At 52.1% G+C, this 27209-nt stretch overlaps 2 protein-coding genes across 2 annotated transcripts in view; one reads left to right on the top strand and one right to left on the bottom strand.

The window, feature by feature from the left end:
* Nucleotides 1-18631: 18631 nt before the first annotated feature.
* CCL25 (C-C motif chemokine ligand 25) lies at nt 18632-21483 on the top strand (the record flags this gene model as incomplete). Its single annotated transcript, XM_082650401.1, is given in 6 exon segments — nt 18632-18656; nt 18659-18784; nt 20385-20502; nt 20584-20720; nt 21055-21174; nt 21476-21483. Coding segments are annotated over 6 exon segments (534 nt in total).
* Nucleotides 21484-24153: 2670 nt separating this feature from the next.
* FBN3 (fibrillin 3) overlaps nt 24154-27209 on the bottom strand; it is a gene marked incomplete at both ends in the record, with an annotated part of 60248 nt that continues 57192 nt past the window's right edge. The window contains 2 exons of the mRNA XM_082651488.1: nt 24154-24486; nt 26962-27109. Of these exons, the coding sequence (XP_082507614.1) occupies nt 24154-24486; nt 26962-27109 (481 nt within the window). The remainder of the gene's footprint in view (nt 24487-26961; nt 27110-27209) is intronic.

Genomic DNA, 27209 nt, shown 5'->3' with positions numbered 1-27209 from the left:
ATGTTGGGTTTTTTTTATCAGCACTGCCTAATTTAATAGCCACTAGCTCCATGTGGCTTTTGGGCCCTTGACATGTGGCTGGTGGCACTGAAGAACTGAGTTTTTAATGTACTTAATTTTCATTTAATTTAAATTTGGTCACCTAGAGCTCGTGGCTCCCAGAGTGGATGGCAGAGATTTAGTAGAATGTCGACGAGTCCAGGCTCTGAGTTGAGCTTGTACTGTGTGCTGAATGCTTTATGTGGGTTCTATGGAGTCCTTACAATAGCTCTGTGAGAGGGGAGGTATAGTCACTGTCACAGTGATGAATAATGTAGTCTTTCATTCATTCGTCTGTGCTTTATCCTTGCTATCATTAATAGACTTTGTTTCTTAGAAGAATTTCAGATTTGCAGAAATGTTGCATAGAAGATACAGGGTTGCCATTTTCCCCATACCGTTTCCCCGTCTGTAACATCTTTCATTAGTATGATACATTTGTTACACTTAATGAACCAATATCGATGCATTATTGTCAACCACAGTTCATGTTTGTTTAGATTTCCTTTGTTTTTACCGAATGTCCTTTTTCTCTTCCAGAATCTCATCTAGGATACCACATTACATTTAGTTGTCTTCTCTCTCTAAAAAGAGATATAATTGACATACAATATTGCATTAGTTTTATGTATACAACATAATGATTTGATACGTGTATATATTGCAAAATGATCACAATAAGTTTGGTTAATGATTAACCTCCATCACCACACATAGTTACAATTTTTTTTTCCCTTGTGATGAGAACTTTTTAAGATCTATTCTTGGGACTTCCCTGGAGGTCCAGTGGTTAAGAATCCGGGCAGTGGGCATGGGTTCGATCCCTGGTCAGGGAACTAAAACCCCACATACCGCATGGTGCGGCCAAAAAAAAAAAAAAAATCCCTTTTAAAAAAAAAATTTATTTATCTGGCTGCACTGGGTCTGAGTTGCGGCACGCGGCATCTTCACTGCAGCTTGCAGCATGCAGGATCTAGCTCCCTGACCAGGGCTCGAACCCGGACCGCCTGCATTGGGAGTGCGGAGTCTTAACTGCTGGACCACCAGGGAAGTCCCAAAATCTATTCTCTTAGTTGTCCTGTCTCTTTAGGCTCCTCTTGGCTTTGTCAGGTTCTCCAACTTTCCTCGTTTTTGATGGTCTTGATGGTTCTGAGAAGGGCTGGTCAAATATTTGGTAGGGGGCTTCCCTGGTGGTGCAGTGGTTGAGAGTCCGCCTGCCGATGCAGGGGACACGGGTTCGTGCCCCGGTCCGGGAAGATCCCACATGCCGCGGAGCGGCTGGGCCTGTGAGCCATGGCTGCTGAGCCTGCGCATCTGGAGCCTGTGCTCCGCAACGGGAGAGGCCACAGCAGGGAGAGGCCCGCGTACCGCAAAAAAAAATATTTGGTAGGATGTCCCTCTATTGGCATTTGTCTGGTATTTTTCCGTGGTAATACTGGGATGATGGGTTTGAGGGAGGAAGACCAAAGAGGTAAAGTGCTATCCTTATTACATCATATCAAGGATACATACTATCAGCTTTATTTATGCATGTTGATATTGGCTTTCATCACCTGGCAGAGTTAGTATTTGTCAGGTTTCTCCACTATAAAGTCACTTTTCCCCCCTTTCCTTTGGAAGGTAGTCACTATGTGCAGCCCACACGGAGAGTGGAGATGTCTGTTCCCCTTCTCAAGGGTGGATATCTACTTAAGTTATATGGAATTCTTCTGCATGAAAGACTTACCTCTTCTTCCCCCCATTTATTAGTTTATCCAATCTTTTTTTTTTTTTCTTTTGCCGCGCTGCACAGCTCGTGGGATCCTAGTTCCCCAACCAGGGAACGAATTCTAGCCCTTGGCAGTAAAAGCACTGAGTGCTGAGTCCTAACCACTGGACTTCCAAGGAAGTCCCCAGGTTATTCTTGTTATCTCTCTCAGCACATGCTCTGAGGGTCCGTGAGATCAGGAGACAGAAAGATGACTCAGCTTGGGTTCCTGCTCTCGAGGACATCACTGCTGCAAGGGAGAAGAGGACGTGTAGACACATAAACCCAGTTAGTGTGACGAGGGCCAGGCACAGAGCACCACCTCTCATGAGGGCAGCGTCTGGGCCAGAGGACAGCAGGAGCAAGGGTCTACCAGCCAGAGGATGTGGGAAGTGGGGCTTCCAGATAGAGGGACCAGCCAGAGCAAAGGCACAGCTTTTGTTCCCGAGCGTGGTTCAGGAGCAGGGAGCGGTGGGACACGCCAAATGCAGGTCATGAGGAAAGAGGATGGTGAGATGGGACTGGAGAAGTGTCTGTCTCCAGCTGCAAAGGGCCCTAGAGAGTCAGGCAGGGAAGGTGGGATTTTATCCATCAGACCAGGAGCCGGCAGACTACAGCCCGATTCCACCCATGGCTCTTCTTTTGTACCGCCTGTGAGCTACAAACGAGTTTTACATTTTTTTATTTTTTAATAAATTTGTTTATTTTATTTATTTATTTTTGGCTGTGTTGGGTCTTTGTTGCCGCACCCAGGCTTTCTCTAGATGCGCAGAGCGGGGGCTACTCTTTGTTGTGGTGGGCATGTTTCTCATTGCGGTGGCTTCTCTTGTTGCAGAGCACGGGCTCTAGGCGTGCAGGCTTCAGTAGTTGTGGCATGAGGGCTGAGTAGTTGTGGCTCACGGGCTCTAGAGCGCAGGCTCAGTAGTTGTGGCGCATGGGCTTAGTTGCTCTGCGGCATGTGGGATCTTCCCTGACCAGGGATCAAACCCGTGTCCCCTGCATTGGCAGGCAGATTCTTAACCACTGTGCCACCCGGGAAGTCCCTACATTTTTAAATGGCTGGAAAAAAACAAAAGAAGAATAGCATTTTGTGACATGGGAAAATTACATGACGTGCAGTTTCAGCATCCATCAAGTTTGATGGTAACACGGCCGCACCTGTCGTCCACGTGTTGCTGGTGGCTGCTTTCAGGCCGCAGGAGCAGAGGTGAACTTGCTCAGGCAGGGCCCGCTTTCTGGCTACGTAAACGATGCAGTGACACAGGGTCTTGCACTTCTGCTGTCACTGTTCTGAAATTCTTAATCTATGAATGAGGAGCCCCATGTTTTTATCTTGCACCAGGCTCTATAAATTGTGTAGCCAATCTTGGCAACAGAGATCAGATGGCCCACAAAGCCTAAAATATTTACCCTGGGGCCCTTTTCAGAAAAAGTAGGTTGGTCTTGCTGTGGTGAGCAGAATAACTGCCCCACAAGCGGTCCAGGTCCTGGTCTCCTGGACCTGTGAAGGTGTTCCCTGACCTGGCAAGAGGGACTTTGCACATGGGATTAAGGATCTGGAGATGGGCAGGTGACCCTGGATTATCTGTATGAGACCAGTGTCATCACAAGTGTCCTTATCAGAGGGAGGCAGGAGGGGCAGAGAAGGAGATGCAGCAGTACTATAAGCAGTGATGCCATTGACATCTTTGAAGATGGAGGACGTGGCCATGAGCCAAAGAATGCGGGCGGCCTGTAGAAGCCAGAAAAGGCAGGGAAACAGATTCTCTCCTAGCACCTCCAGGAGGACCGCAACCCACCGGGACCTTGATTTTAGCCCGGTAAGACTAACTTTGGACTTCTGACCTCCAGGACTGTAAGATAATAAATGTGTCTTGTTTTAAGCCACCAAGGTTGTGGTCTTTTACTGTAGCAGCCACAGGACCCTGATATTCCTGCCACAGGCAGTGGGCACCTAAAAGAATTTGTCTTTCAGCCAAAGAGAATTTTAAATGAGACACTTAACATGATTCTTTGCTTATTTGTTAGAAGGAAGGGACCCAGAGGCAGGCGGGGTGTGCACTCTTCAAAAGAGGCAGGCTGTCAAGAAAACCCCTCGGGAGAGCTGTCAAAGCAGGCATGGGTGGGATATGGAGAGGAGGAGGATTCCAGATGTCTTAGAGGTGGGATCTCTGGGACTCAGTGACAGTCACGTGTGGAGAAGGTGGTGGCCCGAGTCATTAGGCACAGTGATGGGGAAGCCATGACATCTGGACCACTTACAGGGCTCCGAGTGTGTGTGTGTGGGTATCTTGGGGACATAAGAAATGGGTTTAGGGAACTCCCTGGCGGTCCAGTGGTTAGGATTCAGCACTTCCATTGCAGGGAGCACAGGTTCGATCCCTGGTCGGGGAGCTGAGATCCCGCAGGCTGCGCAGCACGACCAAAACAATAGGTTTAAATGTCAGGGGTGCCGTTCACTGGTCAGCCCCCAAACAGAGCCGAAGCATTGAAGCAGAGCACCCATCCTGCTCTGGACAGAAGCCGGGCAGCCTGGTCGAGCCCAAAGAACCTTCTGGCACTTGAGCTCTTTGGGGCCCGACTTCAACTGATTCCATCGCAAGTGCTGAATAGGTGAGTTATTTAGAAAACCAGAAAGCTGTACTGACCTTTCCCTGGACGGTTGAGTTTAGTTTTCGGTGGGCAACCCTTTGGGGCTCATGGCCCTGATTACTTCAGTGTTGGAAGAGTGGGTGGCCACGGGCGCTGGCTCCTTCCGGGTGTGGGTCGCCCGTGCTTCCTACTTGTACACATTTCTCACCCGAAGAGCCTGGCCCTGGAGCGGGCACAGAAGCACAGGGCTTTCGTCCAGGAACTGCTGTGCTGATAACCTCCCCGAGCCTCCGTGTGCTTATTTGTAAAAAGCAGGGGGCACCAGGGACACATGTAGAGCAGGCCCCGAGCAGAGCAGATGATGCCTGGGACAACCATTGTGGTGCAGCCCCATAAAGAAAATTCTATGCTTAGTGCCCGGGAGAGCAGGAAGGGCTCCCCAACTCGTCTCCAAATGCCCCAGCATGAGATCACACGGGTCACTGACCTGAGTGAGCGTGGCGAGTGTTGGTTTCCAGAATTACCTTTCTGGATCTGACCCATGCCCCTTACACTCGGCTGACCTTCCGGCAAGAACAGCAGTGGCATTTTGCATTTTATCTCCTACTGGGTCAAAGGTTAGAAGAGCTTTGATTCTGAGGGTCACCGTGTTATTGACGGTGATCACTTTCACTTCCACCATCATGTCACCCTCCTCATTTCTGCCAGTGACCAGGTAGTAACTGCTGTGTCACTTTTTTTTTTTTTTCCATTTTTAAGATTTCTGGTTTTTTTTTAAAAAACCCAACTGTTCTTTTTCATGCCATACAGGTTCTCCTTCTTGCTCTGTCTCTAAATGTTTTACATTTCTCTGCTGGGCTTTTTGCAGTGCTTCTTAAAAAAAAAAAAAAAAATTAAGCAGAAATTCAGTGGTTTCTAGTATATTCACACTATCTCATTCCAGCACATTTTCTTCACTCCAAGAAGGAACCCCATGCCCATTAGCAGTCCCTCCCCTAGCCCCTGGCAACGATTAATCTACTTTCTGACTCCATGGATTTGCCTGTTCTGATCACTTCATATAAATGGAATCATACAATATGTGGCCTATTGTGCCTGGCTTCTTTCCCTGAGCATCATGTCTTCGAGGTTCATCTGTGCTGTAGTGTGATTTAGTACCTCCTTCATTTTTAGGACTGTGTAGTATTCCACTGTGTGGATGGACCACATTTTGTTGATCCATTCATCCATCAATGGACGTTTTCTGGGCTGTTTCCACCTTTTGGCTTTAGTGAATCATGCTGCTGTGAACGTTTATGGACAAGCGTTTGTATGAACATGTGTTTTCATTTCTCTTGGGTAGATACCTAGAAGTGGAGTGGCTGGATGACAAAATAACTTTAACTTTTTGAGGAACTGCCAGGCTGTTTTCCCAAATCTTTTCTTTATAAATGAGATGGAGGCTGCATGCCTATCAGTCGTTGGCACACCTGGCTGTGACCGTTCTCCAGCCCTGTTCCTTGTCCAGCCTCCCATGGGAAGCAGGCCAGGGGCCCGTGGATTTGCCAGGGTGCCTCCCACCTGTCCCGATGTGCCAGGCAAGTGCAACCAAGGGTGGGTGTTCCCATTACGGGGCCTCTGCCCCACCCTGGCAACTCCCACATTCCATGTAGCAGGAAACCCTCAAACCACCCAGCTCCCCAGACGAAAGGTCCAAAAGCACAGCCGGTGGCATGTCTCGGAGTGCTCCACGAGTGCTAACCTCTGATCTCCCGTAGTTAAGAGCAAGTTGCGCCGGAGGAAAAGCCAGGTGTGTTATCAGCTGTTAAAAGCTCACGCAAATTGCTAAGAACCGAAGGAGCAAAGATCAGAAACAGACAGTTCACGGGGGTGGGAGTGGGGGAGTCAACAAACCTCAGAGTGGCCCTCGGGTGCGGGCCGGTTAAGAAGATCATTCCAGGGCTGCCGGGACCCGGACACTGGCTTTCCTCAGGGTGGTGGCCATGATAATCAGAAAATTCCAAAACCTTTGGAAGATACTTACCCAGCATCTTACAGGGGTCATAGTCTCACCCTTTGGTTAAACCACCGAAAAGTGTCCTGAGCCCCCAGTGGAAGGGCTATTCTTACAGCCTTTAATGAGTAGGAGTTGAACCCAGGCCATGGCAGTGAAAGCCCAGAGTCCAAACCACTAGGCTACCGGGGAACTCCTTTCAATGAGTAAAAAGTTGGCAGTGATCTAGACGCACAGTGACGCAGCTGGCTTGGGGAATCGCGCGTCCTCTAGAAATGATGGGCAGGAGCCCCGCAACCATGTGGAGTAAGAGTGCCTCTCAGGCGTGGGCTGAGCACTTTGGGGACGCAGTTTAATCCTCACCATAAACCTGTGAGTTGGGTACTGTTGGATGGGCAGGAGGAAGGACTGAGCAGGACGCAGATAACTCGGGGGTGGGCGTGGGAGCTGGGGAGAGGGGAGGGGCCGGGGGGCTGGTTTTCATGGACCACTCTGGGGAAGGAGAACCCAGCTGGGGTGGAGGCTCGTGGTTTCGTGGTAGCATCTGTGGGGTGTTATTTCCACTCCTCCACCCAGCCAGGGCCCAGCGGCTTAAGATGCTCGAGGGTGAAGGGAAGCGGGCATCCTCAGTGGTGCAGTTAAAGTGATGGCTTCAGGTTCACACGGGAGGAGGAGGAAACCAAGGCCATGGAGAAAGGGTCCATCTTCATCTTTGTCCCCCCCCCCCCACATCTCTAGGCACCCAATGGGCTGCCACCTTGCTCAGGTGCATCCTGGGTGTGTGAGTTCACTAGGGCTGCCAAAAGAAAGCACAGGCTGGGGGCTTAAACAACAGAAACACATTTCCTCACAGTTCTGGAGGCGAGAAGTCCAGGGTCGAGGTTGGTTTCATTCGGAAGTATTTCTCCTTGGCTTGCAGACAGCCATCTTCTTCCTGTGTCCTCACGTGGTCTTCCCTCTGTGCATCTGTCTGTGTCCTAATTTCCCCATTTTATAAGGACACACATATGACTGCATATTGGATTAGGGTCCACCCTGTACTCATTTTTAACTCTAAGACCTCTTTAAAGACCCTAAATGCAGGGACTTCCCTGGTGGCGCCGTGGTTAAGAATCTGCCTGCCAATGCAGGGGACACAGGTTCGAGCCCTGGTCCGGGAAGATCCCACATGCCGCGGAGCAACTAAGCCCATGAGCCACAACTACTGAGCCTGTGCTCTAGAGCCCACGAGCTACAACTGCTGAAGCCTGTGCGCCTAGAGCCTGTGCCAAGAGAAGCCACCGCAATGAGAAGCCCGTGCACAGCAACAAAGACCCAGCACAGCCAAAAATAATAAATAAATAAATACATTTATTAAAAAAAAAAACCCTAAATGCAAAGACAGTCATATTCTGACGTCCTGGGGGCTAAGCCTTCAACATATGAATTGGGGGGAGGGGGACACAATCCAGCTGATAACACTGGGGGAGCATGTAATTCTGCCACAGCCCACTGGGTGTGGGCGGGGGAGCTCAGGTGGCCCTCATCACACACAGGCACTGCCCAGTCTTCCATAGGCCAAGGGGATTCTGGGGTTTGGGTACCGCATTCTCTGGTGGATGGAGCAGCCCTGGGGCTCCAGTGGGTGGACGGGGAGCCATACCTTAGGGGCTCTGACACAGCCAGGGGCCACGTGGAAATGCCCAGAGGCTGGCCACAGCAGGGGCAGGAGCCAGTGGTGGTGGGAGAGGTGGGCCGTCACCCCAGGCCAGCCCTCCCCTCCAGGAGCAGCGGTTTTCCTGGGCTCACCCCAGGGAAGTCCCACTGAATACATGCTCGCCTCCCCCTTTTCCCGGGGCCATTGCGCAGTTGCACCGGGGCTTCCTCTACCCAGATCACCGCAGCCCGCCTTCCTCCCACCCCGCCCCTTCCTCCCACCCCCTCGTCTCTCCCCCCAGAAATGCAGCCCCTCTGTTCCCACGCCATCTTGGGAGATGGGGCGCCGGCACAGGGTTTGGCTCTCGGTTAAGCGGTCAGCAGAGTGAGAGCCCTGCCCTCCCCAGCCTCTGCGGGCTCTTTGAGGGAACTGCTGGCCTTATCACCCCCAGCGGCCAGCACGGAGCCTGGCACCCAGTAGGTGTCAAAGGTCTGCTGACCTAATGAACCAGAAGCCAACTTGCTCTCAAGGGCCAACGGCAGTAAGGCACTAGCCCGGTTTCACCATGTCGCGGCAGAACCCACCCCGCTCCGTCCCCCCCACCCCAACAGGGGTCCCCTCCTCAGTGGGTGAGATGGACACCCACTCCTGCCCAGACCCCAGGAAGACCCGTCGGAACTCAAGGGGCCCGTATTTGAGGGACGTCACCGACCTGAGCCCTGCAGGGTGGCGGCAACAAGGAGCTGGAGGGGGGATCCCCCGCACCAACTCACCCCTCCTCCTGTCACGAGCCCTGTCACCTGCTGTCTAGTGTCCCGTGGGTGAACTAGATTGTTCCCCGTCCAATGACAGATGCATCGACCTTAGCACACCGTCTGACTCCCTTCCCTTCCCGGTGATGCAGGGACCCAGAGGTCAGAGTGGGTCAGGCCTGGGGTGGGGCTGCGGAGCGGGGCGCAGGGAGAAAGCACTACTACTCAGCTCTGTCTCCCTCCCAGGGCCCCACATTCCAGAGGTAGGAGCCTTCAGCCCACACACAGGCTTCCGTTCTGGGGTGGGCCAAAGGTCAGGAGGAAGTAGAAACAGCTTTTCCCCAGAAAGGTGGGGTAGGGGTAGATGGGCCACAGGTTGCTGAGCAGAAACCCTCCATGCGGAGAGAAGGGGAGAAGCCCCTCTGGGTTTGGAGAGACAGGGCCAGAAAGTGGCCGCAGTAGGGCTTCCTGCTGTTAGGGCCAGAGGATTCTTCCTAGTGGAGACAGAACCCCGTGCATTGCAGGATGTGTAGCAGCATCTCTGGCCCCCCACCTCCCCACCCCAACTGTGACAGCCAAATATCTCTCCGGACTTGGGCAGCTGTCCCCTCGACCAGGTTCCTGTGCTGATGTTAAGGGCCCTCAGGTCACAGCCAGGTCAGGTATTCAGGGAGCCTGCTGTTTTATGTGCCCTAGTCCCTCTACCTGGAACTCTCTGCCCCCCATCCCCCTCCCTACCTGCCATCTTCCAGAACTGAGTCTACATATCACTTGCCCCCAGGAGTGTTCCCCGTCCCCCTTAGGAGGTTGACCCCCATGGGTGCTGTGGTAGGCCAAATAATGCCCTTCCCGCAAGTTGTCTCTGTGTCCTGACCCCCAGAACCTGGGAATATGTGACCTTACACAGCAAAAGGGACTTTGCAGGTGTGATTAAGTTAATCACACCTGGAGATGGGAGATGATCCTGGATTATCCAGCGGCCCCAGCGTCAATCATGGTGGTCCTTATGACAGGGAGGCAGGAGGGTCTGGGTCTGAGAAGGAGATGTGATAACAGAAGCAGAGGTCAGAGAGAGATTTGAAGATGCTCTACTGCTGGCTTTCAAGATGGAGGAAGGGGCCAGGAGCCAGGGGATGCAGGCGGTTGCTGGAAACTGGAAAAGGCAAGGAAGCCCATTCTCCCCTAGAGCCTCCAGAAGGAACGAGCCCTGCCGACACCTTGATTTTAGGACTTCTGCCCTCCGTGACTGTAAGAGAATACCAGGAATCAGGGCTTGGGTGGACCAGACAGACCTTCTCAGGCTTAGAACACTGAGATGGAGAAACAGACAAAATGATCACTTTTTCTGCCCAAATTAAAAAAAAAAAAAGTTATGCACGTAAAGACCGAAAAGCCCTAATCCTTGCTTCACGTAGTTGACTTTGAAAGGCTTCCCACATTCTCCAACACGTCCTGGACCAATTGTTTTCCCCTCATCCCTAGGAGAAAACATCTCATTTTTATAGCCATACATCTTGAGTTGGCAGAAGTTCACAGCCAAACAGACATATAGTCTACGAGGCACCTCAAGCTCTTTCATCAACAGCTAAAATACCAAAGCAGGGTTTGTGCAGCCTCAGCCCTCCCAAAAAAGGACCAGGGACAGAACCTTGGGAAAATGCTCTTGTCACAGAGATGACGGACACAAAATGGGTTGTAGATAAAATTCATTGGTACAGGACCTGGCAGTGGATATAGAATTCATCAGCACAGGACTTGACATGCAGCAGGCAGATTTACAGTTGTGGTTGCAGTATTCACTATTAACAGCTGAGGGATCAGGGCCAAACAGCGTGGCATTTAAAACACACATACACACTCAGCAACACGGCACGTGAGACAGAAGTGAAACTTGGGTCGCCCGATTTCTCACTAGAGCAGTTGTTCTCAGCAGGGGCCAGGGGAGACAGGGACTTTTGTCTAGGGGTATTTTGGGTTGTCACAACCAGGAAACAATGCTTAGCGGCATCTAGTGGATGGTGGCCAGGGATGCTGTTCAATATCCTATAATGCACAGGACGGCCCTCGACAGCACAACACAAAACATAACACAAAAGTATCCAGACCCACAGGTCAGTAGCACTGGTGGTTCTAGGCTTCCATTTTCCTGGCTATTGAGGGTCCCCTGCAAGTCCATATGAATTTTAGGATCCGCTTTTCCATTCTTGTGAAAAACAAAAATGGTCATTGATATTCCATAGGGATTGCATTGAATCTCCTTCTATTCCTAGTTTGTTGAATTTTTTTTAACATAAAAGGGTGTTAGATTTTGTCAAATACTTTTTCTACAACAATTGAGGGGATCATTTTTCCTTCATCTTATTAATGTGGTGTATTAATTGATGGATTTTCATTTATTGAACCACCCTTGCATTCCTGTGATAAATCTACTTAGTCAAGTGTATAATCCTTTTAATATTCTCCTGAATTTGGTTTGCTAGTATTTTGTTGAGGATTTTTGCATCTATGTTCATTAGGATTATTGGTCTGTAGTTTTCTTGTGATGACTTTGTCTGGCTTTCGTATTAGGGTAATGCTGACCTCAGAGAATGAATGAGTTAGGAAATGTTCCCTCTTCTTTTTCCTGGGAAGAGTTTGAGAAGGATTGGTGTTAATTCTTCTTTAAATGTTTGGTAGAATGAACCAGTGAAGCCATCTGGTCCTGGATTTTTCTTTGTTGGGAGGTTTTTGACTACTGACTCAATCTTCTTACTTGTTATAGGTCTTTTCAGATTTTCTATTTCTTCTTGAGTCAGTTTTGGTAGTTTGTTTTTAGCGGTTTGCCAGTTTCACTGAGGCTGTCTAATGTGTTGGTGTACCGTTGTTCATAGTATTCTCTTATAATCCTTTTTTATTTATTTCTAAAGCTCAGTAATGTCCCCACTTTTGTTTCTGACTTTGTTTTTTTTCTCTCTTCTGGGTCCCTGTTTTGCATCATGTTAGCATTCCTCACATGCTATGGCAACCCCTTTGTTAGAAAAACAAAAATGAAAAATCTCCACGACAGTAGGCACCAGTCTGTCTTGTCACCGCTCTAACTACCCAACCTGGCACATAGTAGACCTCGGTAAATATTTCCTGAGTTACTTCTTGCTAAGGTAGGGCATGAGAAGGATTGGGAAAGAGGCTTCCCCACAGCCCTCATGGGAAGACAGCCTGGTGACTGTTGAGTCTTCTTGTGCCTGAGCTGATGCCCCTCCAGTGCATCTTCCACGTGACCTTGGCAGAGCTGTGACACAGGCCTGACCACAACCCTCCCTCTGGCTAAATCCCTCAGCAGCTCCCCAGCGCCCTCTGGATGAAGATGGCCCTTCTTAGCTCAGCACGTGAGGCCCTGAATAGCCTATCGCCTCCCACCTCATCTTCCACTATCCTCCCCCCCGCACCTCCAGTCCCCAGCCATCCTGAACGTGGCAGGTCTCTCTGGTGTCCTGCTCCATCTGGCCGCTAACACCTGCTTGTCTTTAGGTCTCCATTCAAGTTATTCCCCCTGGAGACCTGATAGGATGCCCTCTGAACCCCTACAGCCTGCCTGTGAATGTTTTTCTAGAATGCTGACCATGTAGCCTTGCAGCATCCCACGAACATCTCCCCCACTAGCTGTGAGCCCCATGTGGGGAGTGATGCATCTGTTACCTGCCCTCTGTCTCCAACTCTCTGCATATCACTTGACACCTGTTTTATTTATTTTTATTTTACTTATTTTAGTTTTTGGCTGTGCCGCACCGCATGTGGGATCTTAGTTCCCAATCAGGGATCGAACCCACGCCCCCTGCATTGGAAGCACAGAGTCTTAACCAGTGGACCACCAGGGAAGTCCCCCTTGACACCTGTTTTAAACTGTAGGTTTTATAATTATTCAGGTATGGTGAGGCCAACAGATCAGGAGACGATTGCCACTGAAAAGGCACCTTGTTACTCACAGAGCCCAGAAGGAGGGGGCACACACTGTGCCATGCAGGGCCACATGGGGAGGCACCAGGGCCAGTCAGGAGGCAGAGGGAGCGAGGGGGAAATGTGGGCAAGAGGCTTTATTGTGATTTCTGTGGGAAGGATTGAGTGAGGCAGGGTAAGCAGGCTTAGGACTGGCTAGTTTGAATAATTCCAACAGGCTCTGGGGTACAGAGACTGTCCCTAGTTGTCTGGCACCTGGCCCTGGGGTGATCAGGGCTGGAGGATAGACGCCTGATGGACGAGGGGGTTAGGGTATGGGCTCTGGATTGTCTGGTTTGCATATGAAAGGTGCCCTTATAAGGAAGTCATTTACTATCTTTGGGAACCTGCTAGCCCTGGGAGGGATAGTACTTCCACCATCAGTAAGGCCCTGGCTGTCAAATCATCAGAATAAAAAACACATGCTCGGAGCACAGAGGATTCTTAAAGCAGTGAAATACTCTATATGACACAATAATGGTGGGTCCATGTCATTATACATTTGTCCAAACCCGTAGAATATACAACAGCAGGAGTGAACCCGAATGCAAACTATGGGCTTTGGATGATAATGATGTGTCAGTTCATTAATGGTAACAAACATACCTCTGAGATGCGGCATGTCGATAATGGGGAAGGCAATGCATGTGTGGGAGCGGGGGGTATATGGTAACTCTCTGCACCTTCCCTTCAATTTTGCTTGGAAAATTAAACTGCTTTAAACAAAAATGTCTTAATAAAAAATAAAAGGAAATGAAGCTAGAGGTAGAACATATAGTAAGTTCAAGCACTGTAGTAACCACTCTACTCAATCCCAGCTCTACAACTTACTCGTTCTGTGCTGTTTCCTTATCTGTTAAAAGTGATAAGAGTACCTTGCTCATAAGAACGTTGAGGTTTAAATGAATTAATGTTTCATTTATAGTAGAATCCAACATATGCAAGCCTTACATGCACTGGCTATTTCTCCCCAAATATAACTGTTAGATGGTGTCTCACTTTGGTTACAGAAATAAATGTCTTGGGGGAGAAAGATGATACTTATAACGTAAACTTTAAGCACATCAACACAAAAATAGGTTACTTTTTCCTGTTACAGATCAATTTTTTGATCACTTTACATTATATTAAGTTCTAGTAACAAGTTTCCTGCCATCTTTTGTAAAGAGAGAAAGAGGAGACAAATTGTATGAGGGGAAGCTTACATTCTACACCACTCTAATGGTAGAAGAGACAGGCTTAGGCTCTTACGGGAAGACCACAGAACCATTAGCAAAACATTCACGTGTTCACGTATCATAGACAGTGACTTAAGTTTGTATCAACTAGTGTTTTTCCTGAACCAAGGTAACTAAAATTTAAAATGTAGAACTTCAATGTACCGAACTGTACAAACTGCCAGAAACTATAAACTACTTTTCATTTTTAACATTTTGAAATCCTCATTCTTCTACGAACACAAAATGAAGCCAACAAGGAGAACCAATTCTTCATCACTTAAGTTTGTGAAACAGATCAAATGCTTTGTGGGCATAACCAAAGGCAAAACCTTCAGTAGCTTACATTTTGTTCATGACGAGGCCGGTGTATAAACACTACCTAAAAACATAGTAAATTTTTCCAAGATTAACAATAAATATTAAACTAAAAAGAGTTAACAAGCATTCAACAGTTCTCAAACAGATACTCATCAAAATGAGGGAAGTCTAATGTGTCATCTGCTAAAGAATTTAACGCTGAAGTAGAAAAAAACTCATCAAAAATACCAGTCTTCATAACAGCACCACTTCTATAGTGATTTGAATTAGTAGCTGAGTTACTAAGGTTTGAGGGTGGCAGTCTTGGGGGAGAATACTTTGCTAGGGACTCAGTACTGCAAAAAAATGATTTGTCAAATTTACTCCCAAACCTCCCCCTCCCTTTTTTTCTGATTGCAAAAGTAACACATGTTTATTGTAAGGAAACCTGGGAGAAGACAGGAAAACACCAAGAAGATTTCGGAGCATTCATCTTAACACTTAGTGGTGATAACTACTGCAAACGTTTTCATATTTTTATGCATTTAGACTTTAAGAAATAAATATGAGATTCTGTTGTACCTATTTGTTAATGATCTGTGTTAATGTTTAATGAGCATTTTTCCATCTTAGTTTTTGACAACTTTTAGATAGCTATATAATGTTACATTGTGTGTATTACCACTGTTTCACCAATTTATATTTTGAGGTGATTTGTATTGTTTTGGTATTGTTAATTATCCTTATTGATAAAAATTTTCACAGAAAAATAAATAAATAAAAGGAAAAAGAAACAATGTAAACTTTCGAATTGACTCTAACCTGTGGCTGGAGATGCTCAATGGCCTTCTCCCATTAGGGGACTGTCCCCCTTTCCTTCACAATATTTAAGAAATAAAAGTCGGATTTTCCTGGCCAAGAATAAAAAGTTAGAAGGGGGAATGACTTGGCCTCTCTATTTTATTTCATTTTGGATGTGCCGCACGGCATGTGGGATCTTAGTTCCCTGACCAGGGATCGAACCCGCACCCCCTGCATTGGAAGTGTGGAGTCTTAACCACTGGACCGCCAGGGAAGTCCGACTTGGCCTCTCTGACCCTCGGTCTCCTTCTCTGTAAAAGTGGGTCAACCGTTGAGCACCTGGGAAGTTCCTCCAGCAGAGAAATGAGAGGGAGCCGGTATTCAGTCCGCCCCAGAGGAGCTCACTCCAAAGGCAGTAGTTGGAATTTCCCCTCACCAAGCCCACTGTTGCCCCAGTCTGCAGTACAGCCATCTGTGTGCACCCACTAGAGGCACCCTGAGCTGAGCTGTGCCCTTGCCCACCCCTCCCCCACCCCGGGGGCACTGCAGCCTGCCCTGCAGTCCTTAGGGTGTGGTCAGCCCCTGCGTCTGGCTCAGCTGCAGGCTGGAGGCCACGCACAACGGCCCCATTCTCTGAGCTGCTGACCGGGAGGAAGCTTCTGTCCTCTGTGCCCGGTTCACACGTGCGGAGAACAGAGTCCCCTTGCTGGAAGCAGTTTACCCTTAATGCCTCCAGCAGCTGTAGGAGTGGAGGCTTCCCCTCTCGCAATTTAGCCCTGACCGTGGAGCAACTGCGGTCCTCCGAACTCTGGGTTTCAACCCAGAGCCTTTAGTCCCTAAGCATCCCGTCCACTGCCGGGACACCTGGGTTCTGAGCCGGGTCCAAGAGCGCACAATCCCTGTCTGCCCCGCGCGCGTGCTGGTTCCTCTCACCCCTTCCTCCCCGTTAAGGCTGCCGGTGGGACAAATTGTGAGGTGCAGGGAGGTGGGCTCGCTCACGGGGACCTCAGCCAAGGTTTCGTAACGCCACGTCTTGGCTGCTGACCGCTGGCGGGGCAGGCAGGGGCAGTGGGCCGCAGCGGGGAGGCTGGCCCCAGCCCGCCACGCCGCGTCCCCACGCCCTCAGCCACGCGGAGCCGCGTCCTGGCCCAGCCTTACCCACCCCGGGAGCAGCCACTGCCACCGGCACAGGACCGCGAGCCGGGCCGCCGAGTCTCGGCGGCTGTGGAGGGGCGGGGCGGGGCCCGTAAGCCCTGCCCTGGCCTAAGCCCCACAGAGAAAGCCCCGCCCCGGCGCCCAGTGCCTTTCATCAGGCCCCGCCCCCTGTGCTAAGCCCCACCCATCCGGCCAGACCCAGGGAGTGGGTGGCGTGCCCCACCCCCTGCCAGGGCCTCCTGGTGGAGCACGAGAGATGAGAAAGCGGTACAGAGTGTCATAAATACTCAGGGTGGTCCATAGCTAAGGATGCGGACAATAAAAAAGTTAAAAGCAATCAGCTGCGAGCTCTCTGCAGAACCCCCTTCCCCTTCCCCGACGCTCCCCACCCCACCACCCCGATCCCCACACCCCTGTTCCGGGTGGGCCGCGCTAACCCAGGAGAAAAAGAAACTACTTCTAGTTGGGTTTTGCTTTGCTTCCTGCCTGCGTGGTTACCTGGGGCTCCCTCTTTTCTTCCAAAACCAGAGCATTGCTTTATTGTGGTCGTTAATAACAGTTCTATTGAGATTATTCTCAATGTAATACTGGGGAAAATTCATGTTCCATACATTGCATGATAAAAGAAATTTTTACATATTGAGATATAGGGAAGCCATTCTGGCTTATACATAAGTTAACTTGAATTTGATGCTACCTAAAATAGCCTGTTTGTGGCCTATCAAACATGCACTGCCGTCTGCTTTAATTATTAAAGAAAAGGGCACATTGACCAGAAGTAAAGAATGTCCATGTTAAAAATAAAGATTAAAGCCCCTCCTCCTGGGATGCCAGGGCTGGTCCTCCTTTGATGATAAGACTCCCTTCCAGGTACCAAGGTCATACTGACTTGTTGTGTACATGCTGGTCTGTTTTTCTGAAACCTTGAAGAAATATCTCCCTGACTTGTTTCATATTCTTTCTTCTGACAAGATATAAAACTGCCCTGAAAACCCTGCTTCTCTGGAGCAGTTTCTCAGAGTAATCTGGGAAGCGGGCTTCTGGGCTAGTCCTCAGTTTGGCTCAAATAAAACTTTCTATTCTTTTCTTTTTTAAAAAATTAATTAATTAATTTGGGTTTTTTTGGCTGCATTGGGTCTTCGTTGCTGCGTGCGGGCTTTCTCTAGTTGTGGCGAGCGGGGGCTACTCTTCATTGTGGTGCACGGGCTTCTCATTGCGGTGGCTTCTCTTGTTGAGGAGCACGAGCTCTAGGGCGCGCGGGCCTCAGTAGTTGTGGCGCACGGGCTTAGTTGCTCCGTGGCATGTGGCATGTGGGATTGAACCCATGTCCCCTGCATTGGCAGGTGGACTCTTAACCACTGTGTCACCAGGGAAGTCCCCAAACTCCTTTCTAATCTTAATATTGATTATCTTCGCCAACATCACCCATTGAAAGTGTACAATTCTGTGGTGTTTACTATATTCACAGAGTCCCTTGACCATCACCACCATCTAATTTCAGAGCAAAAAGAAACCCATACCTTCCCTTTCGCCCTCACCCCCCCCCATTCTCCCCTCCTCCCAGCCCATGGCAATAACTGATTTTACTTTCTATTTCTATGGGTTTGCCTGTTCTCAAAAACAAGGCTTTTCTGTGACACGATAAGTCATCCCATTGTGTGGAAAGAGAGAAAAATGTGGTGAAATCAGGGCCCCGTGGGAACAGGCGGCTTGGGAGTGGGGAGCAGAGGTGGAGGCTTGCCCCCTGCTCTAGGCTGCCTGGGTCCTGCCCCTGGGAAGCCAGTATCCACCTACAGGTGCAGCAAGAGAGGGGCCAGGACAAGGAGGAGAAAGGACCCTCCAGGGAGAAAGCCGGGGTGCTGGCTGAGGGGCCTGGGATAGGGGGCACGTGAGCCTTCAAGGGGGCTCGTTGAGGTCAAGGCTGTGACTGTCCACCTGCATCCGTCCACCTCTCATCACTGAAGGAGCCAAATCCCTGTCCGTCCGTTCCCCCCCCCCCCGCCCCGTCCGAGTACTTAGTTGAAGGTGTCATTTGTTTTCTGCCCAGCTCTTTGATTTGGGTCCTTTTGCCCCTCGCGCCCAACTTCCAACAGGTGCATCCTGACATTGGAGAGAGGAGCTAGAAAGACATGGGGAGAACAGAGGAGGGCAGGGCGGGAGGGAGAAGCTGGGAGGTGGAGTGGGAGAGGAGGTGGGCAGGGAGCGGCAGGGCGGGGCTCCATCTATAAAGGGTGAAGCCTGCTGGCGTGGCAGGCAGGTCCACTCCAGCAGATACCGGCTCCAGGGACCCCACTGGCTTTGGTGAGTCCTCCCCACAAGACCAGCAGCAGGTCCCTCCAGCACACTTGTCCCCATCCTATGCCACCTGCCTCCCTTGCAGAGGGCCCTGGCTCGAGACGGGGGTGCTCCCAGTGCCTGCCACTGTCCATGTTGGGTCCTCATCAACCACCTACCCGCCCTTCCTAGTTAACCCTCAAGGCGCCGGAGGAGGAAGACCAGCCTGCACTATGAATCCATGGCTCCTGGTCTGCCTGGTGGCCTGCTTCGTGGGTGGCTGGGCTCCCACTGTCCACGCTCAAGGTACTATCTCAGACAATACCTACCCTCCCCCCTGGAGTCCCCCTCTCCCCATCCTTCTTGTGCCTCCCCTGCCATGTGCCTGTCTCCTCCCCCAGAAGCCTCCCCCATCCCTTCACCACTGAATTCACTCTCGGGTGGACAGCTCCCCCCAGCAGGCATGCAAAAACTCCCAGCATTTGTGCAGCTCCTTGGGGGTGCATGGTCCTCAGCCCCTCCTTTCAGAGCCCCTGGGTGCCTCCTCCACAGTCCATGACCCAAGGCCTCCCTCTGGACTCCAGCCAGCCCAGGGACTGCGGGCAGCGGGGCCGCTTACCCTCAGGGACACACTGCAGTGACCTGAACCTGCAGAGCCAGGGGTAGGGGTTGAGATCAGAACCTGGGAGACCAACAACCATGGGTCTCCATCTCAGCTTCCCCTACTCCGGCTACCTGTGCGGTCCGGCTGAGAGTAGCTACTCAGCGTTTACGAGCCCCAGTTTCCTCATCTGCAAAGTGGGGCTCCAAACTCCTGTCGCAGAGATGGGACGTGAGGATCCAATGGGCTGATTCCCGCAAAACTCTTGGCCCAGTGCCTGGCAGCAGCACTGATAACCATTACTGTTATCAATGGGGAATTCCTCTCCTCCTCTCCCTAGCTTAGGCATTTGGTGATATTAGTGACCAAAGGTTATTCTGACTGCCCCCAGTGTCCCCCAGCTCTGCCGCTGCGTTCTGCATCCCGCTGGGCCGGAGGAGGCAGCTGAGCCCCAGCAGCTGGCCAAGCAGGGCCCCTGCCCAGGTGGAAGCCCCATGGCCCCACCCACCTGCCCCTCATTAGCTCTGAGAGGCCCTAGCCCTGACCCCAGCAGACCTTACCCTTTGCCCAGGAGGGGACTGGGCTGCGTTCCCATTGTCCTGCTATTAGAGGTCCATTTCAGGCGCCAGGCCCAGCCTGGGCCCATTGATCCTGGGGCCAGCGGGGCCCTCAGCCCCGGGGAACTGCCTGCCTGGCACTGCAACACAGGGTCCATCTGACTCCACTGACCCTTGCTCTCAGGGTCAAGGTGGGGGATGGAGGGAGCCTCCAAGCCCTTCCCACGGCCCTCCCAGAACTGAGATGTGGCCCCTGGAGGCACGGGTGGGCAGAGGGACGGATCCCAGAGGACCCTGAAGGCCCAGCACCGTCTCCACATTAATTCATCCTCTGCTCATTCCACCTGCTCATTCTTCCAGAACCTTCTGGCACCACCACCTCCTCCTCGTCCAACCATGCCCCCTTCCCCTTCTCAGGGCGCTGCACCCCCTCTTTGCCCTCCGCCCCAGAGCAGGAATGGAAATGGCCTTGGTCCGCCATTTATTTCGTGGTCCTGGGCCCTACCCAGCATGGGCCTGCGGGGCCCTCTCCAACTCCCGCTTCCTGTCCCCTTATCAAGGACCAAAGGTGAGCCGAACGGCCTCCTTACCGTCTGGGCTGTGCCCGGGCCTCCACAGGGCATGGGAGGGTAGTGGTGTGCGCGCGGGCTCGCGGGTGCCCAAGGCTGTGGGCGTTCCTGAAGAGCGCATGCGCAGCCGCCCACGCACGTGTAGAGATGCGAGCCTCTGGGCGGCTGTGTGGTCGCAGGTGCTTTTGAGGACTGCTGCCTGGCTTACCACGGCCCAGCAAGACGGTCCATGCTCCGGTTCGCCCAGAGTTACCATCGCCAGGACGTGAGCGGGAGCTGCAACCTGCCTGCGGTGATGTGAGTGGGACCATGGGGGAGGGGGAGGGGGTGGGGACTCTCACGCAACTTCGCTCCCCGCTTACACCCCCATCCCTGCAGATTCTTCTTCCCCCAGAAAAACAAGATGGTGTGTGGGAAGCCAAGGGCCAGGTGGGTGCAGATTGGGATGAAGATCCTGGATGCTCGGAAGAAGATCCATTTAAAGCCCCACCACGGCACCCGGAGAAACTTCCAGGGTGGGTGAGACCCCAGCCCAGCATCTAAGGGGCCGACCCTCCCTGCTGCGGGCCCCTGAGCTTCTCAACCCCCAAAGGAGGGAATGGCAGGCCAGCATCTGACAGCTGCCTGCACCCCAAGAAGAGTCAGTGGCTTGTGAGTGGGAGGCTTGAGTGAACATGCAGCTCTTTTAGTCAAGACACTTTCAATTGCTAGAGATGGAAAATTCAAGCAAACGGGAAACTCATTGGCTCAAATAACCACCCAGTGGGCGGCATCCGGCTGGGCTGGATCCACGTAATCCAAAGGTATTGGTGGAGCTCTTATCTATTTCTCTTGCTTTCTCTCTGACAGCCCCTCATTCTGGGGTGAGGAAGTTGAGCTCTGGAAACTCCACACTACCATTGTCGAAGTTTAGCGGTCCCACCAGAAGCAGCAACAGGAAAACCTCCCTCCTGAGAACAGCGAATCCAGGTCAGGACTCTTGAGCCTGTGACCATTCCTCCCCTCATCACTGCTGAGGAGTGAGGGCTCCTGATCAGCCCGGACTGGGTCAGGGGGCTCACCTCCAGGACCACGGAGGGCTGGCTCTGTGGTCAGCCCCACAGATTCGCATGGGGGGGTCCTAGGGGGCTGTTCATTATTACCCTGCTCCGGCCCAGGGGCTTCGGCAAGTGCTGAAATGAAACGCCAAGTGCGTGGACTGAAAACTTCAGGGCCCCTGACTCCACTCCAGCACCCCCTCCCCTGCCGATCCGCCCCGTCCCTCCTGCAGGACCATGAGCCCGCACTTCTCTAGGATCAGCCAGCACGAGATGGGCTGGACCTCTGTATGCCACAGTTATCGCCCTGCAGCCTCAGCTGCCCCAGCCCCTCTGTGCTTCAGGGCAAATCTCAGTCCCCGCACCTGAGGCTGCATCAGTTCCCTCCCTGTCACCCCTGCTACCTCCTGCTCCTCAGATAGCTGGAACAAGGGAGCTCTGTTATTTCAAGCCCCGTGCCTACTCCAGGCACCAGAGTCACACCTGCCTGGGCAACGATTCTTGGAAAGAACCATCACTATAGTTGCCTAGCTGTAGGGACACACCTGCCTGTGTCCCTCTGGGTCTTTGCAAAGCTTCAGTTCTCTCCCAGGATGTGCTTCTCTGTAACTTTTAAATAAACCATTGGTGGGACGTCATTCCTGTCTCTGTCACCTTTCATTGTGGGGTGCGAGTCCCCAGCCTGTGTTGAAACCCACGTGATCCCCTCCCACCCCAGGATCTGTGCTCTCAGCCTGGGGTGCTGAGCACTGGGGCCTGGGGCCAGGGTGCAGACTCAAAGGAACTTCCAGGCCCCACGACACTGTATGGGTACCCAGAGCAGATGCCATAAACTCTCTGAGCCTCGGTTTCCCCGCTGTGAAACAGAGGTGATAACACTGCCTGCCTCATACAAGTCTGTGGGGACTAAATACACTGCCGTTTGTGACATACAGCACACGCACAAGCTGCATGTTAACACAGTGAGTATCCCATCCACTGAGCTCAGCCATCAAATTCAATAGATCCAGTCCAACCTGGAGCCAGGACACTGCCCAACAGGTTCTTCTACCTGTAATCTGGTGTCACCTCGGCCAAGTCATTTAACCTCTCTGAGCCTCAGTTTTCCGATCTGTAAAATGGGGATGAGAATAACAGTATCTATTCCATGGGGTCATAGTGATGATGTAATAAGGAAGAACTTTTCTTTCTTTTTTTTTTTTTTTGCGGTACGCGGGCCTCTCGCTGTTGTGGCCTCTCCCGTTGCGGAGCACAGGATCCGGACACGCAGGCTCAGCGGCCATGGCTCACAGGCCCAGCCACTCCGCGGCATGTGGGATCCTCCCGGACCGGGACACGAACCCGTGTCCCCTGCATCGGCAGGCGGACTCTCAACCACTGCGCCACCAGGGAAGCCCAGGAAGAACTTTTATATTCTATTATAAGTTAATCACTAAAGGGATGTTGCCTATAAGCTTAAATTATACATAATGGCCCATCTTGGGCCAGGAACCCTGCTTCCCAGGTAATGAGTGCTGAGCTAAAATACCTTTGTTTAGCTCACAGGAAACATCCAGGCCAGGCCCACCTGTGAATGTCTGCAGGAAGAAATGAACACATCCCCTCCAGAAGCTGACCAGAACAAGGAAATTGGTTTGACTTTACTCCCTCCCCTTTTAGTATAAAAGAAGCCTGAATTCTAACTCAGGCAAGATGGTTCTTTGGGGCACGAGTCCACCACCTTCTCGGTTTGCTGGCTTTCCGAATAAAGTCGCTATTCCTTGTCCCAACAACTCGTCTCTCGATTTACTGGCCTGTCGTGTGGCGAGTAGTATGAGCTTGGACTCAGTCACAAGGACTGAATGGGTCAGTAATTGTACAATGCTTAGAATGGTGCCTGGTACATAGTATGGGGTCAGAAATCATGAGCCATTATTATCAGTAATGGTGAACCCACAAGGGATCCAATGGTTGCCACTTGCAGCCTGGCTTTGTGCCAAACTCCCAGGTGTGAAGTTGGTAGAACCTACCTGCACCCCGGGATGGTGTCCCCCACCCCCAGGTGCAGGATGGTCTTCACCCACCTCTCCCGTACACACATCCTCTTCAGAACCCTAGGCAGAAGTGCATCCTTTCCAAAGCTGCTGCCCTCCTGGGGCCTCCTGCTACCCTGCCACGTGAGCCTTGCCCGGCCCTGCCAAGGGCAGCGTCTCCTTACTGCCAGAACCTGCCAAGGGACAGACTTAACCCAAAATAACTTTATTGTTGTCTCTGCTCCCGATAGAAAAGCACCCTCAGAACCCTAGCCCAGCTCCCCGTGGGAGTGAACATGGCTGCATGTCAGCAATCCTGGCTGGGGCCCCGTGGGCCCTTCTGCTGGGAGGGACGAGCCCTAGGCCCACCCTAGCCACCCGTTCCCATGTCCCGCCAACCCCCAGGGCTGAGCCCCCGTGCAGTGCAGAAGTTTAAGCCTGAGACTGACCAGATACAGTGAAACCCAGGGCCCTCCTTGACCCTGGCTGTTGAAGTGGAGGGGGCACGCCACAGCAGCTGCCTGCTGTCTCCAGGAAACACCGAATGGTGGGGTCCCTCGGATAGAGGCTGGGCTCGCTTGAGGTCACAGGATAGCATTTCGCTCTTCCTGAGTTTTGGGGTTCCACCTGGTCAGCCACTGCCGCCGGGGATTGATCTCTCCCAGCTCTAGTATTTCCCGCCTCTGGAGAGGAGGACCGCATAGCGACCCTGGGGCCCATCGACGCCTGGGCTTGTCAAGGGTCTCCCGGGGGTGGGGGTGGGGGGGGCAGGGGTGTAGCAAACAGAGTGACATCCTGTGGAAGGAGGTGGGGGGTGGGGGTGGTGCCCAGGTGGTGAGTCTGGGAAGCGGGCTGCAGGAGGGGCCTGGGGCCAGGTGTGAGGCGTGGGTGCCTCTGGACTACAGCAGCTGCAGCTGTACCTTTAGCCGCAAGGCCCGGCCTGCCGGCCACCCCTCAGGCTGGGTGCCCCAGGCCCCAGCCACGCTCACCACCTCCAGCTGGTAGGTTCCTGGCCCCGGCCTCCGACGCCCCAGCTGCAGGGAGCTGAGGCCGCGGAGGTGATGCATGCGGAAGAAACCTTGCTCGTTGCCACGGGCAATGATGTAGCGGACGCGGCCCCCCAGACCCTCCAGCGCCGGCCGCAGCTCTAGGATGTGCTCGGCCCGGCTCAGGTGGGAGAGGTTCAGGCCCAAGGTCAGCGGAGCCTCCGAATCAAGGCTGGCCAGGCTCGCCTGGGGAGAAAGACCAGGTGGATGATGGCAGGGGCTGGGAGAAATCAGAATGCGGTGGGTAGGGGGCCAAGAGGAGAATTTTAGGCAATCTCTAAAATGGAGGAAAACACAGACCACTCCCTGCCCTTGACTCCTGTCTAGCCCTCCCCACCCATAAGGCCAATGGTCAGCTTGGGCTATAGTAGAGGATAGAGGTGGAGGCTGGTTCCCAGGTGGAAAGGAAACTTTTTCACAGGTTGACTCCAGACCCCTTGTTTCAACTGAGGGGTCTTAGTTCGATCCCTGCCAGCCTGGTGGAGGAAATGGAGAATTTTCCCTCAGATACCCAGACTGGGAGGCAGTCAGATGGCATCTGGCCCCAAAGCACCCAAGGTCACTCAAAGGTGGTCTGGGGTGGCTGGAATTATGACCAAGGGCCTTGCAGCACGAGCCAGCCCCAGACACAGTGAGAGAAACACAAGACCCTGCTGGGCCATACAAAGGAGCTGCCCAGTAGCTATCCGGTTCCTGGAGGCTGGCTGCACTTCCTGCATCTGCGCTCTCTGAGACCCCCCCTGTGTGCAGATGACAAACTCCTCTTTATCTGAGCTCCTCAGAATGCTTCCTGATCCTGGCAGCCGGACAGGGCCCTGAATAAGCCAGCAAACCTCAAAGGCAGGCTGACGGGGGCTGGGTGATGTATCCAATCCCACAGGAGATTATCTGTGCTTTCTTCTCCTTTGCTCTGGGCAGAGCTGTTTGTTCTGCCTAATTTACATGCTGATGGAGTGTTTTGCTGTTGCAGGAAAGTGAAAACTATTCTTGTTTCCCAGCCCTTCACCAGGACTGTTGCTCAGACGTGTGCTCTGACACCTGCTGGCAATCCGTGGGTATTGCAGGCAAAGCCACAGGACCCTGCCTGCCTTTGCCCAGATCTGCTTGTGTCCATGCCAGGAGCCCTGACAACCTCTCCACTCACTCTTACTGAGTAGCAAGGGCTGGTGACATAGTGGCAAACCTGACAGACACTGGGCCCTATACCTGTGATGCTTACAAAAATAACGGTAACAATGGGAATAATATGTACACACTCTTTTTCCCAGAAAGGGGAAACAACTAGAAGGAAAAGGAAAGCAAAGGAACATTCATATTTAGATAATCTAATATTGAGAGCCTCTCAGACCCAGCATTCCTTTCCCACTTCTGCCTTCATTTTTTCCCCATAGTATTTATCATGTATCATACTTATCATGTGTTACAAAATATGATGTGTTTTACATATTTCTTATCTGTCTCTCTATTAGAATATCAGTCCTATGGGGACAGGGACTTTTTTTTTTATTGTGTGTTTTATGTGTTGTTCACTGTTGCTCCATTTTCTTGTTTGTTCGCTATGAGTCCAGCACAGAGTAGGTGTTCAGTAAAATCTATGGAGTGAAGGAGTTTGGTTCCAGATGTGGGTAATGGCTTCTGTGCTCAGTGATTTTTTTTTTCTTGAAATAACAGAAAGTAATGACCTCAGAAGGTGGTGGCTGCAGAGGGGCCCGGGATGACTGCCATCCTGCTCTGCCAGGTTTTAGTTCTGTAACTTGGGCATGTGACCTAACCTCTCTGAGCGTCAGATTCCCCATCTGTAAAATGAGGATGATAGTGGTACCTACACCTCCCAGGGCTGTTGTAAACATTGAGAGGTTGTGAATGAATGCAGAATGCTTGGAGCAGCACGTGTACCCAGCAGGTGCTTAATAAGTGGTTAGCTTTCATATTCTTTGGGGCATAGTGGCAAGACCAGGCAGCAATGGCCTCAACGACTTTTCAGCTGTAGGACAAGCAAGCTGAATTTGTGACAAAACTGCCCTCCCTGCACAACCTGGTGGGGTCAGGGTCATAGCTGGAGTGGTCCCAGGGGACAGAGGGACTAAACCACAGGGCTGCTCTGCTGTTCTTGAGAGCATGGCGGGTGGGGTGGGGGAGAGACAAGGAGGGCTCAGGAGGCCTGAGCATAGCTCCAGGAGCATTGTGGGTGCAGGAAAGAGGTGCAGAGGGTCTGAAGAAAGGGGATGATGGAAGTGGTTAAGCTAGCTGCTCTGAGCGCTATTGGTGCTAAATCCAGAGGGGCTCTGAGGGAGGGCTCTGCCAGCCAGGAGGTGACAGGTGACAAGTTCCAGGGTGCAGGCAGGGTTGGGGGGCCCAAGGCATTTTTCTTGCATGCACTGAAGCTCCATGGAAGGGATCCACGGGAAGCATCACACCCAGGGCCTGTGTGGGAGGTGCCTGACTTCTCATCTGGAGCAAGGTGGGGTGCTTGGGGGCCTGTGTCCCCCAGAGAGCCCCCAAGGGGAATCCTCAGGCTGAGGAACTACACGAAGACCCAGAAAGGCACCATGACTTAGGGGACAAGCTGTGACCTGGAGCCTGGTCCTCTTACCCATGGCCGGTTCCCTGGCTGTCCCTGCCACTCACTGTGCCCCATGCCCAGTGCATTCCCCATGGCACCTGATAGTCCCCACGGGGGCTGCGCCGTGGCCGGTCATGAGGGGGCTGGCTGTTGATCTTGCATTCATAGCAGGCTTCAGGTGAGAGCAGCTCCTCATCTGGGGCATCCTGAGGTCCAGGGCTGAAGCCCAGGCCAGAGACACAGTGCCTGAGCCAGGACAGGGGTGGGAAAGTGTTCAGGGCAGGCTGATGGGACCTCTCCTACCATCCTCCCATCCCCTACACTCCATTTGGAGCCACTCTGCCCG

Source organism: Grampus griseus (genome assembly GCF_964374135.1).
Source record: "Grampus griseus genome assembly, chromosome: 3".
Lineage (NCBI taxonomy): Eukaryota > Metazoa > Chordata > Mammalia > Artiodactyla > Delphinidae > Grampus > Grampus griseus.
This window is presented reverse-complemented; position numbering and strand designations above follow the sequence as displayed.